At 36.1% G+C, this 16,656-nt stretch overlaps 1 protein-coding gene across 10 annotated transcripts in view; it reads left to right on the top strand.

The window, feature by feature from the left end:
- AGFG1 (ArfGAP with FG repeats 1) overlaps positions 1 to 16,656 on the top strand; it is a 74,785-nt gene that overhangs the window by 33,722 nt on the left and 24,407 nt on the right. For all 10 annotated transcript variants that reach the window (XM_059167834.1, XM_059167832.1, XM_059167830.1 and 7 more), the window contains exons 3-5: positions 10,554 to 10,669; positions 14,097 to 14,259; positions 15,437 to 15,590. In XM_059167834.1, the coding sequence (XP_059023817.1) occupies positions 10,554 to 10,669; positions 14,097 to 14,259; positions 15,437 to 15,590 (433 nt within the window). The remainder of the gene's footprint in view (positions 1 to 10,553; positions 10,670 to 14,096; positions 14,260 to 15,436; positions 15,591 to 16,656) is intronic.

The raw sequence follows: 16,656 nt of genomic DNA, 5'->3' as shown, positions 1-16,656 counted from the left end.
TATAAACGTGTGGCAACTACAGTAGTCTGTAACTAGACTAGGCACAGATCGGTAGAGTAGATTCTGAGATATGCTATAATTTCTCTCTGTATTAGGTGTATGAAGTTATCATAAAATAAGTGAATTTCAGCAGTTCGGTATGGAAAAAATTGTTTATTCAGTAAAGGGAAAGTCAGAATGTTAATCGACAGAGTATATCAAAATATATTTCAGAAGTATTTTTAATTTGAAAAATTTTTTATATTTTATTTATTTATTTGTCAGAGAGAGAAAAAGCACAAGGAGGGGGAGCAGCAGGCAGAAGCAGGCAGAGGGAGAAGGAGGCCTGAGCAAGGAGCCTGATGTGGAATTTGATCCCAGGACCTTGGGATCATGATGTGAGCTGAAGACAGGTGCTTAACTGACTTACCCACCCAGGTGTCCCCAGAAGTACTTAAAGTTACAATTTAAAAGCCCCCAAACAATAAAAATATAGAAAATGTCTCAGAGTATCTCCCTACAAGTTTTTTTAATCCCAAAGAGAAAAATGTGACTTTATTTTGGAGAAACCTGGTTTATTTCACTTAACATCACCCAGGAATGGGATTAAGTCATGTTGTAAACTCCTCAGTACATATCAGGAGCACTGATGGACATGCACTGAGGAGTTTACATCATGACTTACATGCATGACAGAAATTTTGTTTTGAGAAAACCAATATAAAGGAACATACTAAAAAATAACTGGCCTGTGCTCTTCAAAGATGTCAGGGTCAATGAAGGCAAAGACACATGAAGGAACTGTTCACCAAGAAACTGTTCCAGATTAAAGACAACAAGACGGTATGGATTCTGTACCGGGTGATTGATCCTTTTCCTTTTGCAATAAAGGACTTTATTAAGATAATTGACTAGTCTGTGGATTAGATAATAAATTGACTAGTCTGTGGATTAGATAATAAAAACCCAAAATATTTATTTCCTTATTTTGATAATTTTGCTATATTTGTCATATAAAAGAATGTCCCCCTATTTTTAGAAGATACATTTAGGAAAAGAAGGTCCATATCTAAATGGCTCAGAAAAAATTTTGTCTATCTCAAGAGAGAATGGTAAAGTAAATGTTAACATTAGAGACTTTGGGTCAGGGATATGTAGGAGTTCTGTTCTATTGCACTTGCAGCTTTTCTGTAAAATAAATTATTTTATGGCTAAAAAACAGACTAAATTGTAGTATTTAAGGTTGTATATGGTTGGTGGTAGACAATTAAAAAATCCACAAGTGATTACCATAAAACTTAATAGAAAATATAGCTGACAGTTTAACATTTAAATTTGTAAGGACTTTATATACTAAAAGCAGTGGAAAAATCACAGAGTAAATATTGATAAATTTAACTAGCTAAAACCAGGAAGCTTTTTAAAGATTTATCATACAAAAATTATTAGACCCAATTGTTTTGTTACCCATACAGGATAATGTACATATGTCATCTTAGTTTGAGAAGTTAGGGCAGATGATAATCTTTCTCCACACTAATGTGACTCACTGAAGTAGTAAATTTTACATTTATAAAGCTTTGTATAATTTGCAAAGCACATTTATGAATCAACATGTATTTTGAGTTGAGGAGTCCTTACCATGCTCATGTTCCTTGCTGACGGAAGAAAGAGGGAAGGCTCCTTTGCTGTCTTGGGAAAACCACAAAATAAGGACACAAAACACACAGTTTGTTGGACCAGGAATGGACAGCTAACCCCGGGGGCCAGTGACTAATCAGATCCTCCCTCTTTTAAGAAATTGAATTGAGGTTCACCGGAGGCTGGATTCAACTGATGAATCACTTAAACCGAAGACAGTAGGTACTTGGGCCATGTGCAATCTTAACAAGTAAACAGGAAAAAAAAAAATCAAGTACTAAGAGAGTAACTTTATAGACATACTGTGAGAATCAGAGGTAATAAACTGTTTGATGGGACAGTTTTGGAGAGGGGTTTTGGAAGCAGATACTCAGACTGCCTAGGTCCTAGATGGCTTTCTCTTTACAGGCTAGGTTCCCAAAGGTCTTTGTTTTCTTGAAGTGTTGCTGTATGCGTCCTGTGAACTTGTTTTATCTGAACTATTCTGGCTGGGTTTTTGTTTTTTGAAACCTGTCTGGAATACTGTCTGACATTAGAGACTTTAAATGAAAATTAAAATCCTGGGAATGCGCTGTGTATTGTATACTGCATTTTACTAAGTGGCCACGGTAGGTTTCTGAGTTAAAGCTCCTGATCTCCTTCACAGACCATGGATATTTGCAAGTAAATTTTACTGTGGTTTCCACTGCATTTAATTTCTCTCTAGTGTTCTAAATATTTGCTGCTTTTATCTTTTCTCTTTGTACTCATCAGTTACTTAGAAAACAATTGTTAAATACCTATTAATCCTTACATGAAACTTACTCTGATACTTTTTCTCCTTTATTCTCTAGGGAATAAATTTGCCCTTATATAGTCCTCATTCTTGGAAAGGGGTCATTTTAGTTTCATCTCTGTTACTCCACATACACAGTATGATACCTGCCTCTAAAATAGGCTTTTAGTTATTATCCTATTTAAATCATTTTTATTTTTGGATGCTGGGATGGTATCCTAGTAAAATTCATACTTGCAGGTAAGTAAGGGGTTGGCGGACTTTTTCTGTAAAGGGTCAGACAGTACATATGAGGTTCTTGTGGACCATACAGTCTCTGTTGTAGCTACCCAACAAAGACAGTAGATAAACAAGTGCACGTGGCTGTGTTCCAATGAAACTGTAGCTGCTAACCCCGTAGGCCAGATTTAGCCTGTGAGGTATAATTTGCTAACCTCTGGTCTATATAGAATGTGAGAATTTGGATCAGTGAATTTATTACTTCTGCATGAGTAAGTTGTTAAGCTAATGTTCTAGGTCAGCATGTATATTTTAAGTGGAATGAAGGGCAAACACATTTCTGCATCACATATATTTCAGTGGCTGATAGGAAGTTGCTTTCACTCATGCACTAGGTTATTTATTTCATGTCTGCTATGTGTCAGACACTGAGAATACAAATAGCGGTAGAGAGAAGCTTCCTGCCTCATGAAGTTTACATTTATTAGCTGTGAGATAAAGGGGTGAAGGTAAATAATATGTTGTAGTAATGTATATATGAGGTTTGGTATGGGGGTTTTTGCCCCCTTTGGATTGGATGTTCAGGGAGGACTTTCTGAGGAGAGGCCAACATGACTAGAAAGAGTGATGATAAGACGAGGAGACTGTAGAGGTAATCAGGGGTTGGCTCCTTTGGAGCCTAAATTGTTGAAGAATTTGATTTTTATATAAAGGAAGCCACTATAAAGTAGTTTGTGCTTAAATTAAAAAAAAAAACTAAGATTAAATAAATTGGATTTGATATAGGTCTAACTTCCTCACATATCCATTGATGTGTCTGGTTCACAGAGGCTGTCTCTTAGTTATCTGCACATAAAGTTTGTGAGTTCCTCTTAATGAATCAGTTGCATATGTTCTAATTCTGGCATGTTTTTTTAAAACCAAATTTTAAGTTGGAATATGCCATTATAGTCCTAAAAAGATATATACACAGAGAACTATTTGTTTCTCTTGCATAACTCCTAGGAATAGTGTCTTTGTTTCTCAAAGTATTATTAACTAATATATATCCTTTAGATAGGCTATCACAGAGAAATACCTACCAGTCTAGAAGTATTAGCATAATCATGCTAATGTAGGTTGGATGGGTATAGTAAATGTTAATAATGTACTTATTTCTCCAGTATTTTACTTGAGTCATGACATGTTTTTGAGCTATTTTTCTCATTTTGGATTTTTAGGGGAAAATAAGGCAAAAAACTGATTTTTCTCCTTTTTGGGGCAAAATAATATATTGGTGATACATGGTATCTCTCTCTCTCTCTCTCGAGAGAGAGCTTTTTTTTTTTTTTAAGATTTTTTATTTTTATTTATTTATTTGAGAGAGAGACAGAGAGAGCATGAGCGAGGAGAAGGTCAGAGAGAGAAGCAGACTCCCCGTGGAGCTGGGAGCCCGATGCGGGACTCGATCCTGGGATTCCAGGATCATGACCTGAGCCGAAGGCAGTCGTCCAACCAACTGAGCCACCCAGGCGTCCCTCTCTCTCGAGAGCTTTTAATGGGATTTTCTGTTGTTAATATTTATTTTTTCTCAGTTTTTCTGCATGCTTAGAAAGAGTAGGTATTAGTTACTTGTTCATAAACTTTTCAGTTCTTAAATCTCATTATTTGTTTCTGTATTTTATGGGCAATCTTATCAGATGCTGTAATTATATCTTACATAGAGTCAATAATTCTCCCATCTCTTCACTGTGGAGTGAAAAGACAAAAAAAGTAGTTGGATATATATATATATTGGATTAATGAAAAAAGATTCTCTAGTTCCAGAGCATCTTTCTCTCCTTTCCTTATTTTTTATCTTTTTATGTAGAAGTTGCAAACAGAGTCTTGTCACAGTCTTTATTCTTTGCATCCTTTTTGTGAAGATAAGGGTTATAAAGGTAAATTCCCTCTCACACAAATTTTCTGCTCTATTTTGCTGTCCCATGAGATGGTAATAAAGCTGTACCCTCTACCCTTCTCAAGCCTGATGCAGCAGTGTTTTCTTACCCTTTCTTTTTTATAGGAGTAATTGAGAATTGGTATGGATGTTTCCTTTCTCTGGTGTCCGTAATTGACTTTGTTAAATTGCTTGCACTGCATATATTTATTACCACGGTTTGGGTGCTGTGCTGGAAAGCTTCCATCTGCCCTTCCAGCTCTGGTCTTTACCCTGCTGCTTCAGGCAGCTGGTTTATCTGGATACACTAATGGGCTTTCTTGATTCCTGGCTTCCATATGGGTAGCTGTTGGGGAGCATTGTCAGCGGCTTAGAGAAAGAAAGGAAAGAGGGAGAGGTTAAAATATTTACATTCTTCTTCCCTGTGGGATTTCTTGTATCCTTTCTGCATCCTTCCATTGAAGGTCAATCTCCCATCAAGTAGCTCTCTTTCTTTTAAGGTTACTGACCTCTTATTCTCCTCCTCCCTTCACTGCCAGTGGGTAGGGTTGGGCCCAGCTGTTACTAATGTGGGGCACTGTACTCATGATTTCCTTATAGCCTCTGTGCTTTGTAAATAGTCTATTAAACTTTTTCAAATTTCCCAAATTGAGTATGCCACCTGTTTTCTATGGCAACCTTTACTAATAAATATGCTTTAAAATATTTTAGGTTCTGTCAGTGGCTATTATGATTGCAATTCTAAAGTGGATCAGCACTAGAATAAGGAAAAAATATTCTGGCAATTTCGTGGGTTTATGGTGTTGACTGATATGTAATTTTATTATAAAATAAATGATGTGTGGTTTTAAGCATTATCAGTATGTTGAACACAGTATGGCACAACCCATTTTTTTAAGCACTGGGAATTCAGAGTACGTGAGACATGTGCAGTAATTTAAATATGAAGCAGTAATGAATCTCATGTGAGAGGTACAAAGTGCTATAGAAGTTTGGAGGAGGGAGATTATTTTATCAAGAAGACTTTGGTTGTGTCTGTAGCAGGAAAGAAAGGAGACTCATAGTTCCCGTGTTCTTGAGGAGACCTCTGCTTTCTAGCCTTGCTCACTTTATTGTACCATAACCCACCTCTGAAAGTGGTAATAACTAATAATAATTAAAGTTCACTATATATACCTGTTGTGGAGTGGAAAACACCTATTAACTTATTTAACCCCTCCACCATCCCTGTGAAGCAGCTGCTATTACTAAACAGAGTTGGAATTCAAATTCAGGCTGTCTGGTTCCCTAGTCTAGGCTCTGAGCTACCCAGCCATCCCATTATTCTATAATTAGAGCTGATTATCCAGCTCCCTCAAAGAGATTATCAAAACTAATTACGTCATGAGTGCAGCTTTTGATGATGGTGACTTTTCAGATCATTCTTGCTCTCCAGTGGCATTTCTGGTCCCCTAGCTGCTTGTTTCTCATGCAAATAGGTTTTATCAACCGCTGTGGCTTCTTGTTGCAGTTATACCTTTGAGGCCCCTCATTCATTATAGATTTTAGCTTTTTACTTAGTGTCTTTTCTACTACTGTTAATCATTTCTGCCAGTCTTAGTATCTGCATGGATAATCTGGCCTCCTAATTCCTTGACTTCTTAACCTCTAATAATCCTGCATCTTATTTTAGATTTTTTATTTATCAGTAATTGAATCACTGCTCAGAGTTCAGTTTCAAACATCCTGTTCTGTGAGCACCTCCACTTTTTTCTTCCCAGCTCATTCCCTCTAATTTCTAACTCCCAGTAACTTTGGTACAACCTGAGGCTAAACTTCTTTGGTGTCCATCATCCTCACCATATCTTTGTTTTTCTCACTTTAGATTCCTTAGTCTGTTATAACTATTCTGTTTTAATTTTTGTTGTATTTTACCTTGGTTAAAGCCAACACTTGACTACTTTCTTACTTTCTACCTAGATAGCCAGATGAGGCTGGAGGGAAACACAAAACTTTGATGACTGGTTTCATTTTAGTACTCATGACCACATACCTCAGTACTGCTTGCTGTGTTAGTAATTCATTCTCCCATTCTCCTTTAACTTTAAAAAACTGTCCCTTTTCAGTTGATAGTATTTATTATTTTACTAAAAAAACAAACAAAAAAAGAGAACTTTATATGTTTCTATCAAGAAAATCTATAAACCTGAAAGAGCAGTTTTAGTAGAATAGTTGTAACAGAAGCCAGCTTTTCAGGAACTAAAATGTGAATGGGTCTTAAAGATTTAGAGACTGACAGTTTCCCAGATGTGTCCCTGGAACACTTGCTTTCAAATGAATCTTGCCCAATAATAGGCTGAGACTACATAATTTTAAGAAATACTGAAAACTATATGTAGTGTATATATATATATATATGGAAAGGAAGTTTCCATTTGCTGGTCTAGATTTTAATAAAACATTGGTTTTCAAACCTTGGTGTATTCCCTAGTTACTCAAAGGGCTTACTGAGATACATGGCTGGGCATCACCTCTTGAGGTCCTGATTTCTTAGTTCTTGATTGGGTCCTGGAAGTTTGCATTCACAAGTTCTTAGGTGATGTTGATGCTGCTGGTCCAGGGAGTTCGAGAGTGTTGTGTTGTGTTACAGGTTTTTTTTTTTTTTTTCTTTTTTTTTAAAGATTCATCTATTTCTTTTTAGAGACAGAGGGCATGAGCTGGGGGAGGGCCAGTGAGAGAGGGAGAGAGAGAACCCAGAAGCAGACTCCCTGCTGAGTGCAGAGCCGGACTTGGAGCTCTAATCCCAGGTCCTTGAGGAGACAGCCCAAAACCAAGAGATGGGGATGCTTAACCTACTGAGCCACCCAGGTTCCCCTAGGGAATGCATTTTGAGAGAAACTTCACTTAGGTATGAAGGTCCAATGTTAACTGACAAGAGTGGCAATTACGGTTAGGATTTTGAGCAATATAGAAAATAGTTATTGTGGGCTAACAGTCAGAAATAAGGACTGACTAACGTTAAGGGGCTTTGATAGTGAGATATCGTGAATTTGTAGTGAACCAAAGCAGCTAGTTTTAATGATTTTTCCAGTCAGAGAGCAGGAGCAGGACCATAGCAGTTAGTACAGAATTGTGAGTGGCAGGGCTGATCAGGCTGCTGATGCCAGATATCTATAAAGTTTACCATCAAGTACTTCATCTTTATATTACCATGACGAGTGTCAAGACAGTAACTTAATGATCTCTCTTCAGCCCATCTTCTTTTTATTCATTTGTGTATTTGTTATTTATTCACTATTTGTTTGTAGTTTAAAAAATTGCATATAGTAGTTAATGGGGATTTTTGGAATGTAAAGACTAAATGTTGTAAAGTGTCCTGAACTAATTGTGTCAGTTACAGTTAATAATTCTTTGGCTTTGGGCAAATGATTACCATATCTCTTGTTTTCTCATCTGGGAATTTTTAAGGTAGAAGAATTAGAAACTTCCAGTACCCCTTTATAAATGTAATTTTAAAGCCACAGCATCTTTCAAAATTACATTTTTGGAGAATCATTAGTCAGGTTTCTGACTAAGGAGAGTCCCATGTGGTTCCTTTTAAGTTGTTAAATAGTTTTTGGAGAAACTGACCCTCTACAGGGTTGATACTATTTCTGGCAGTAAGTTGCATCACCATTTCTGGAAGTCTGCACTTCTTGGGCTTTGCCACTGAAAAATTTTTATAATGATACTGTGTGTTAGCCTAGAACTTAACATGTGTCAGCTAGACTGCCTTAATGATGTATAGTATCTGTATTGAGCCTGGAGTAGGAGGGAACCACAAGAAAGTTTGTCTTGAAACATGCTTGGGGTACAGATAGAGGAAAAGGGTATGTCCTTTTTCTTTTCGTTCTCCCTTACTCACTTCAGTGAACAGGGTAAGATTGAGAGGTGTGCTACTGCTTTTCATTCCGATTCCTCAAATCTTTGTCGGGCTCTTTGAAGGTAGATACTGTGTTCCCTTCACAGTGTCATAATTGGTTATTTTTTAAAATAATGTGATTTTGGGAACTTGTGGACTAGTTCCTTATAGTTTTACTGAAGAATAATTACAATAATTTCTGCGTGTTTAAACTATACAGTTTTGATGAATTTTGATATATGTGAAACTATCAGTATAGTGAAGACAACATACATTTTCATTATCCTGAAGAGTTTTTTGGTGCCCATTTGTAATGTATCTGCTGATCTGCTTACTGTTTCTATTGATAAGTTTATATTTTCTGAAATAGAAATGAATGGAATCATACAGTTTGTACCTTAGAGGGGGAGGTCTGGCTTCTCAGTCAGCATAATTTTCTTGATGTTGATTAATGTAGTTGGCCTGTATCAATAATTTACTCCTTTTAATTACTGAATAATATCCTACTTGGGTATTCCAAAATTGATCTATTTTACTTGTTGATGAACATTTTGGGTTGTTTCCGCTTTGGAGTAGAACTCTAAAACAGCTGTGAACATTGTATGCATATCTGAGTGTGGACATGTGTTTTTTATGTTTGTTGGGTAAATACTTAGAAGTGGAATGGCTGGGTCATCTGGTAGGTAGGTATATATTTAACTTTTAAGAAACTGTCAACAGTCTTCCAAAGTGGTTGTACCATTTTAACATTTTTGAGAGTTCCAGTTGTTGCACTTTGTTACCCACAACACATGATACGCTTAATCTTTTTATTTTTAGCCATCTAGTGGTATCTATGGGTGTCTGTGGAGTCTTGGTGTTCTAATTTTCTGCATGACTAGTGATTTTGGGCTGCTTATTAGTGATATGTGTGTCTTCTATGAAGTTGTCTGTTCAACTTCTCTGCCTACTCTTACCAGTTTTTTATAATTGAGTTTTAAGAATTTTTAAATGTATTTTGGATTCATGTTCTTTTAGGTTCTTAACACATTTTGCCAACACTTCATCAGTTGGTGGCTTTTCATTTTTTCTTTTTAAGTTTTATGAAATAGCAATAGTTGTAAATTTTGAAGTCCTCCTTAACAGTTTATTCTTTATACTTCTCTTTTTGTGTTGTATATGAGTTCTGCATCATTTCATTTCTGTAGTTTTTCTAAAAAGTTAAATATCTTAAGATTCTTACTTTTTAGCCATTAGGGGTAAGAAAGCATAGGAGGTAATTATAAAGCTAGAGTTGAAACTGCCTTGTATTTTTGTTATTGTTATTATAATTTAATTATTTATGATTCCAGTACTTTATATTTGAGTCTTTTTTTTTTTTTTTTTTTTTGGTTAAATTTTTTTTTTTTTTTAAATTAATCTCTGCATCCAACATGGGGCTTGAACTTACGATCCTGAGATCATGAGTCACATGATCTAAAGGCATCTGGGTGGCATAGTTGGTTAAGTGTCTGACTCTTGGTTTTGGCTGTGGTTGTGATCTCAGGTCGTGGGATTGAGCCTCATGTCGGGCTCCATGCTCAATGCTGAATCTGCTTAAGACTCTTCCTCTCCCTCTGCGCCCCCACTCCCTGCCGCGTTCAAGCATATGCATGCGCTCTCTTTCTCTCTCAAATAAATAGATAAATCTTTTTTTAAAATAAGAGTCACATGCTCTACTTACTGAAACCAGCTGAGCACCCCTTTTTTGGTTGATATTTTAAATCTGTCAAAGATCCATGAAATTGCTGCTGATCTAATTCTTCTGTTTTATGGGGTGAAGGAACAGAGGTTTATAAAAGTAACGACTTTGCTCAGGGCTTACAGTTTATGGTCGTTTCAAGACCAAAAAGTCCCAGATCCCCTCAAATCCCATTTCATTAGTTGTTTCCCTGTGAGGTGTTAATTTTTTATACCGTTGCTAAGATTTTATTGCATATTGGAATATATTAAAATAAATTTACTTCATTCATTGCTTCATTTTTCTTTGTGATAAATATTTTCATTGAAAGCAGTGGTATTAAGTAGGTTAGCTTTTTGAAAGAATCCTAATTTTCCCTTAAAATTTCATTAAGTTAAGATGTTGAATTTAACACTTTTGTTTTTTTTAATTCTTTCCAAAGGTCTGTAAACAGATTTGGCTAGGATTATTTGATGATAGATCTTCAGCAATTCCAGACTTCAGGGATCCACAAAAAGTGAAAGAGTTCCTACAAGAAAAGTATGAAAAGAAAAGATGGTGAGTGAATAGTTTGTATTTAGAGTAAAGGCTCCCAAATTCACATTAATTATGGGTAAGATTAATCTGAAAACAAAGGAAGGAAATTCAGGTAGATAGGAAATGAGGAAATAGGTGTGCAGGTAGATTGATCCTTATTATATTTTGGCATTTTATTGGATTTGGTTTCTAAAAGCCTTGACTTCTACTTAAGTCACCTCTGCCAAACAGCAGCTTGTTCCTCATTCCTTAACTTTTTGGAAAGTTAGGGATCCTTCCTTCTAATCATTCTTTAGTCCTATTAGCTTCTCAAGACATTCTAGTTTTATACAGCCTCTTTCTTAAAATCATCATTCGTCATTCATTTAGCAAGTATTCAGCATCTTTTATATACTAAGCACTATGCTAAAGCTCTTGTGTAGTAATCCGTCCACTTAATTGCATTTTGCAGTTAAGTCTTTGCTCAAAATATCCTCACTTCTCACCCAAGAAATCATCTTACTACCTGGTTAAAAAGGGAGCCTTTATGCTCCCCTGACTAAATCCATCAGATGTTAATTTTTAAAAAGAAACTAGAACAGGTTGAACGTGTGGCTGGTAAAGCCCTTTAAAAAGCAGAGCAGGAAATATGTCTATAAAACTAGTATTCACCTACTCTGGAATCATCATTTTTAGCTATATTAACACAATTCAGTTTACTAAGACTATTCATTGGTATATATTTCCTTCTTGGGGGGTTAAGAGGATTAACGAGAGTCACAACTAGGGGGAGTAGATAAGGAGGAAGTAAATGGTTTCTTGTTTCCCTGAGGAGCTGTATTTTAACTCAGGGATCCTAAGAGGGTACGTGCTATGATTCATGGGTGGTTCATATCTCTACTTTTATTCAGTGAGCACAGTAGAAAGAAGTGGCTTTCATTTGTGTGCTCTGTAAACTTTGAATTCTTATTGTTCTCTAGAGGAGACTACTTTTTGCAAGGCAAGATTAGCCATAGCCAGGGCTATATTCAGTAGCACTAGATATGTTCAGTATGAATGGAGATAAAAGCATACCAGCACAATTTTAAAGATTCTATTTATTTACTTGAGAGAGGGAGTGAGAGATGGGGCGAGGAGCAGAGAGAGAAGCAGATTGCACACTAAGCAGGGAATCCGATCTCGAACTTGATCTTGGGACTCCGGGATCATGACCTGAGCCAAAGGCAGATAATTAACCAAGTGAGCCACCCAGGCACCCCCATACTAGTAAAATTTTAGATCAAGAAAGAAGAAAATCTTTGTGGGGTGGAGTAATAGTAAAAACATGGTGGCATGAATGATTCTTAAAATGAAGTGTATATTTATCCATCATTTTAGCTCTTAATTTCCAAGACCTTGTATCCTGTAGTTAGACCTTTCTACTTGCATAGCTATAGCCTGATTTTGATTTTTTCACAATAGTTTTACCAACTCAGAAAGTTAGTTTGAATAGAACTTAGATGGGATTTCAGATGGTTTATCTTTAAGCAGCAAAAGTAAAGTATGCATTAGTAAGAGTTAATAGATTTAAAACCATTGATTCCCTTCTTGCGTTTTATGATGATGATAATAAAATTATTAATTCAGACTGTAACCCAAATAACTGTTAACCTCAAATAATTATAATTCATGTTACTTTTTCTGTCCTGAGAAACAGGGTGGTAATGACAAGAATAAAACAAATACACAGTTGAAAGATGGGCACCTAGACCCTAGATGGGCCAGGCCCTGTGCATTTTAAACTCACACTTCTGCATCCCTGGGACAATGTAATGAGAGAGCAGTGCAGTGGGTTTTTAACATGACATAACTACTAGCCAAATGCAGTCTCTCTAAATATCCTCACTGTACTTAACACCATGAGGCTATTGTCTTACATCTGAAGAGGTTTTGAAATTGACCAGTTTTCAAACTCACTTCCTATGCTGCATAAGCCTGGTTGCTTTACTTTTAGTCAGGCGAGTGTTTTGAACCAAATAGGTATTATCTGGTTGTATCCTTTGATGAGATTTGACTGTACTCAAAAATTGATATCAGTGAATACACCAAATTACGGAAAAGCACAACTTCCTGTTTCCATTTTCATATCACATCTGTCTCATTTATTGGGAAAGCAGTTGTATTGTTTGTCATTATTATATGATTTGGTAAGAGCTAACAATTATATAGCTAATAAACCTGGACCAGGAACTGTTCTAAGTATTTAATGTTAACTCAGTTAAACCTCTTAGCAACTATCTCCATTTTATAGATGAAAAATTGGAGGCACAAAGGGTGAAGTAGTTTGCCCTAGGTTTCATGGCTGTTGAGTGGTAGAGCTGGGATTAGAACTCTGTCTCTAGAACATAAAGATGCTCTTAACCACTGTATTTTCCTGTGTCCCCCAAGTAATATTGGGGGTGTGGGTTGGGAGAAGGGTAGGGTGGGACAGAACCTAGAAGTAGAACTAAAGTTCTCACATGATCCCAGCCCTGGAGGTTAGCATTGGCAATGTTTAGGCATTATGTTCTTACTGCTTCTTTTTCCTGTCTTTATGCTCTTCCTCCTGTAAATCTTGTATTACATGACTGAGAACAAACCTGAAAGACCTGTGAAGTCTTAGGGATATCTTTCCATGTTAGAACAAGAGTAGCTGTGTAGCATTTTATTATACAGATGTTAACATAACCCCTTTAAGTATTTTTCTCCTGATGAATGTTTGATATGTGGCCAGTTTTTTGAAATTATAAAAAGAGCTGATAACATGCATGCACATGTATCTGTGTTACTTATCCCATTAATCCCGAAGGAAACGTTTCTGGAAGTTGTATTTCTGGGACACAGAGCATACTTGTCTATATATTTTAATAGGAAATAACAAAATTTATAAAATTTATGCTTGGAGCAAATGTGAGTGATATTTTAATTTGCATTTTTATGAGTTTTACAAGTGTTTTCCATTTCTTTGTCTCCATTTGTGAATTGTTTCTGCTTATTTAAAAATTACGTTGTTATTCTCCTAGATATGTAATAGACTTTTATATTTTAGACTGTTAACTGTAATATAATAAATATTTTCCCATTCTTCTGCTCTCTTCCCAAATGTTATTTATGATCTTTTGATAGTTTAGTTTTTAAAAATTAAGAGTTTTAACTGTTCATCATGAAGATTAACTGTAGGTTCTCTTTTAAAAAAAAAACAGTATTTTATTTATTTTCTTAGAAAAATTATAAGTAAATAATTGAAACAAGATTTGTAGTTAGTCTTTCTTACCCTTTCTGAGTATTTCAGTTAAATACAGTCTGAAGCTATCAATTCTAAGAGGGTTTTGAAATAAGATTAATGTTGAAGTAGTCTCATAAAAAATGATAATTAAGTCTATCATTTTAAAGCATAGTATTCCCTACATTTTTTAAGTTAACTACCTGCTTAATTTTTCATATGTTTTAGGTATGTCCCTCCAGAACAAGCCAAAGTGGTGGCATCAGTTCATGCATCTATTTCAGGGTCCTCTGCCAGTAGCACAAGCAGCACACCTGAGGTCAAACCACTGAAGTCTCTTTTAGGAGATTCAGCACCAGCACTGCACTTAAATAAGGGCACACCTAGTCAGGTGAGTAGTCTTTGTAGAGGCTTCTACTTAAGGAGGTTAGTGAGTATCATGAATCTGAGAATTCTTTAAGACAGTGGCATAAACTTATATGCCAATAGCATTCTGTCCTAAAGGTTTATAATAAGTTAAAAGAACCTTGGGTAAGTGGTTGAAAAGTGCATATTTTTGTTCCCTTTTGCTGCTGCAAATTAGAGTTTCTTTAAATGCTCCACAGGTTTGTAAAGATTTACAGGAATGTTGTTAATAGCTATCTGTCATATACATTTAGTAAAACATGTGTGTATGGGGACCATCAGTGTTAGAGCAGAATAGTCTCTGCAGTGGACTTTCACAAGAAGGAATTTCTTAAGCAGTAGAATTTTCTCCCTGACTGATGGTGAAGTATGTTTATCATTGAAACACAGGTGGCTTTGCTTTATATGCCTTATTTTATTTAAGATTTTATTTATTTATTTGACAGAGATCACAAGTAGGCAGAGAAGCAGGCAGAGAGAGAGGAAGGGAGACAGGCTTCCTGCGGAGCAGAGAGCCTGATGCAGGGCTCGATCCCAGGATCCTGGGATCATGACCTGAGCCGAAGGCAGAGGCTTTAACCCACTGATCCACCCAGGTGTCCCTATATACTTTATTTTAAAAAACTAAACAGACTGAAGTTTTTTCATAATTTGGTAAAGTTTGTGTTTCTGCGCTTTATTAGAATTGACTCAGCTCTGACAGATTCGTTCCTCTCTGGCTTATGTCTGTCCTACGCAAGAGTGGTTCTGAGGTGTAGTATTATTTCAATTAAAGTCTACTGTTTTTTTATAATGCACCCCTTGGGCATCTGGATAAAATAACAGTTTTCACAAGAGGTTGGAGTAAAAAATAATTGCACTCTTCCCATCATATAAAGGATGTGTTTTGTGAAAGTCTCATCACTGTGCTCTTAGCAGTAAGTCTGTCTTGTGTTAGAAGGTGTAACAACTGTTGTAATACAGTATGTCTTTGCCTTTGACTTTGCACTTAGAATTGAGAGAGAATTTGGGAAGATGTTGAAAATATCAAAAGTATTCAAGACTACAAGTAAAAGATTATGTAATCTTTAAAACTGTGTTTTAAACGTGGTGAATTGGAAATAGTGTTACAAAAATGTACCTGAACTGACCAGAAGCTCTTTATAGTTAATATGTGGTTTTAGTCCCCAGTTGTAGGTCGCTCTCAAGTGCAGCAGCAGGAAAAGAAGCAGTTTGACCTTTTAAGTGATCTTGGCTCGGACATCTTTGCTGCTCCAGCACCTCAGTCAACAGCTACAGCCAATTTTGCTAACTTTGCACATTTCAACAGTCATGCAGGTATGTGTTTTTTTTCCAACAGTTTTTTGCCAGACACATGTATATAGCACCTCGAAACATCCATTCTTTTTAAAACTTAAGTATCAGTAAATGTGTTACATTGAGGGAATGGGCCTCATAGCTGTTGAGGTGTATTATGTAGCCATTGTGCTCCCTCCGCCAAAGATTTTATTTATTTATTTGACAGAAAGCATGCACAAGCAGGGGGAGTGACAGGCAGAGGGAGAGGGAGAAGTAGGCTCCCTGCAGAGCAGGGGAAGCTGGACATGGGACTTCATCCCAGGACTCCGGAATCATGATCTGAGCTGAAGGCAGTGGCTTAACCAACTAAGCCACCCAGGTGCCCAGCCGTGGTGCTTTTTTAATCACAGAAGAGATTATACCTAATGTCAGACAGATAGTGACATGACCTCTTTCCAGAGAAAAATGGGAAAAGACTTTTTAATGTATTTTTTTACCCTTTTAATAAGGAAAATTGCGAATATTCAAAAGCAGATATTTATAACCTTTGTGTATTCATTGCTTATGCCTAATCTGGTTTCATTTGTCATTCTATTCATTTCCTTTTCTTAACATTATTTTGAAGCAATTTTAGACATATTGGTTTATCCCTAAATATTTTATATATATCTGTAAATCAGAAGAACTTTGTTAAACATAACTGCAGTAGTGTTACCACTCCCTAACTAGTAATAATAATACTTACTATTATTCATTAGTCACTATTCATATTTTCCATTCCAGTTCATTGACACACACACACAAACACACACACACACTTGAACACACAGAGGTTATTCAGATAAGGTTTACACACTAGTTGTGACATGTATCACACAGCCTGTGGTTTCTTCCTCTATCTCATTTTTCTCCTCTGTTATTTGTTGAAGAAATCAGGTTATTTGTCCTGCAGACTGTTTAGTTGATTTTACTCTGAATTTGTTGATTGCACCACTGTGGGATCCCTTGACAGGTTCTTCTCTCTGTATTCTCTCTAAATTGATAATTGGTTCTAGATATATGATGCGTTACAGGTTATATTTTTGGAGGGGTGCAAACTTGGTAT

Source organism: Mustela lutreola, chromosome 3 (assembly GCF_030435805.1).
Source record: "Mustela lutreola isolate mMusLut2 chromosome 3, mMusLut2.pri, whole genome shotgun sequence".
NCBI classification, from domain to species: Eukaryota; Metazoa; Chordata; class Mammalia; order Carnivora; family Mustelidae; genus Mustela; species Mustela lutreola.
Note: the sequence above shows the minus strand (reverse complement) of the source record. Positions and strands in the feature narration are given on the sequence as shown.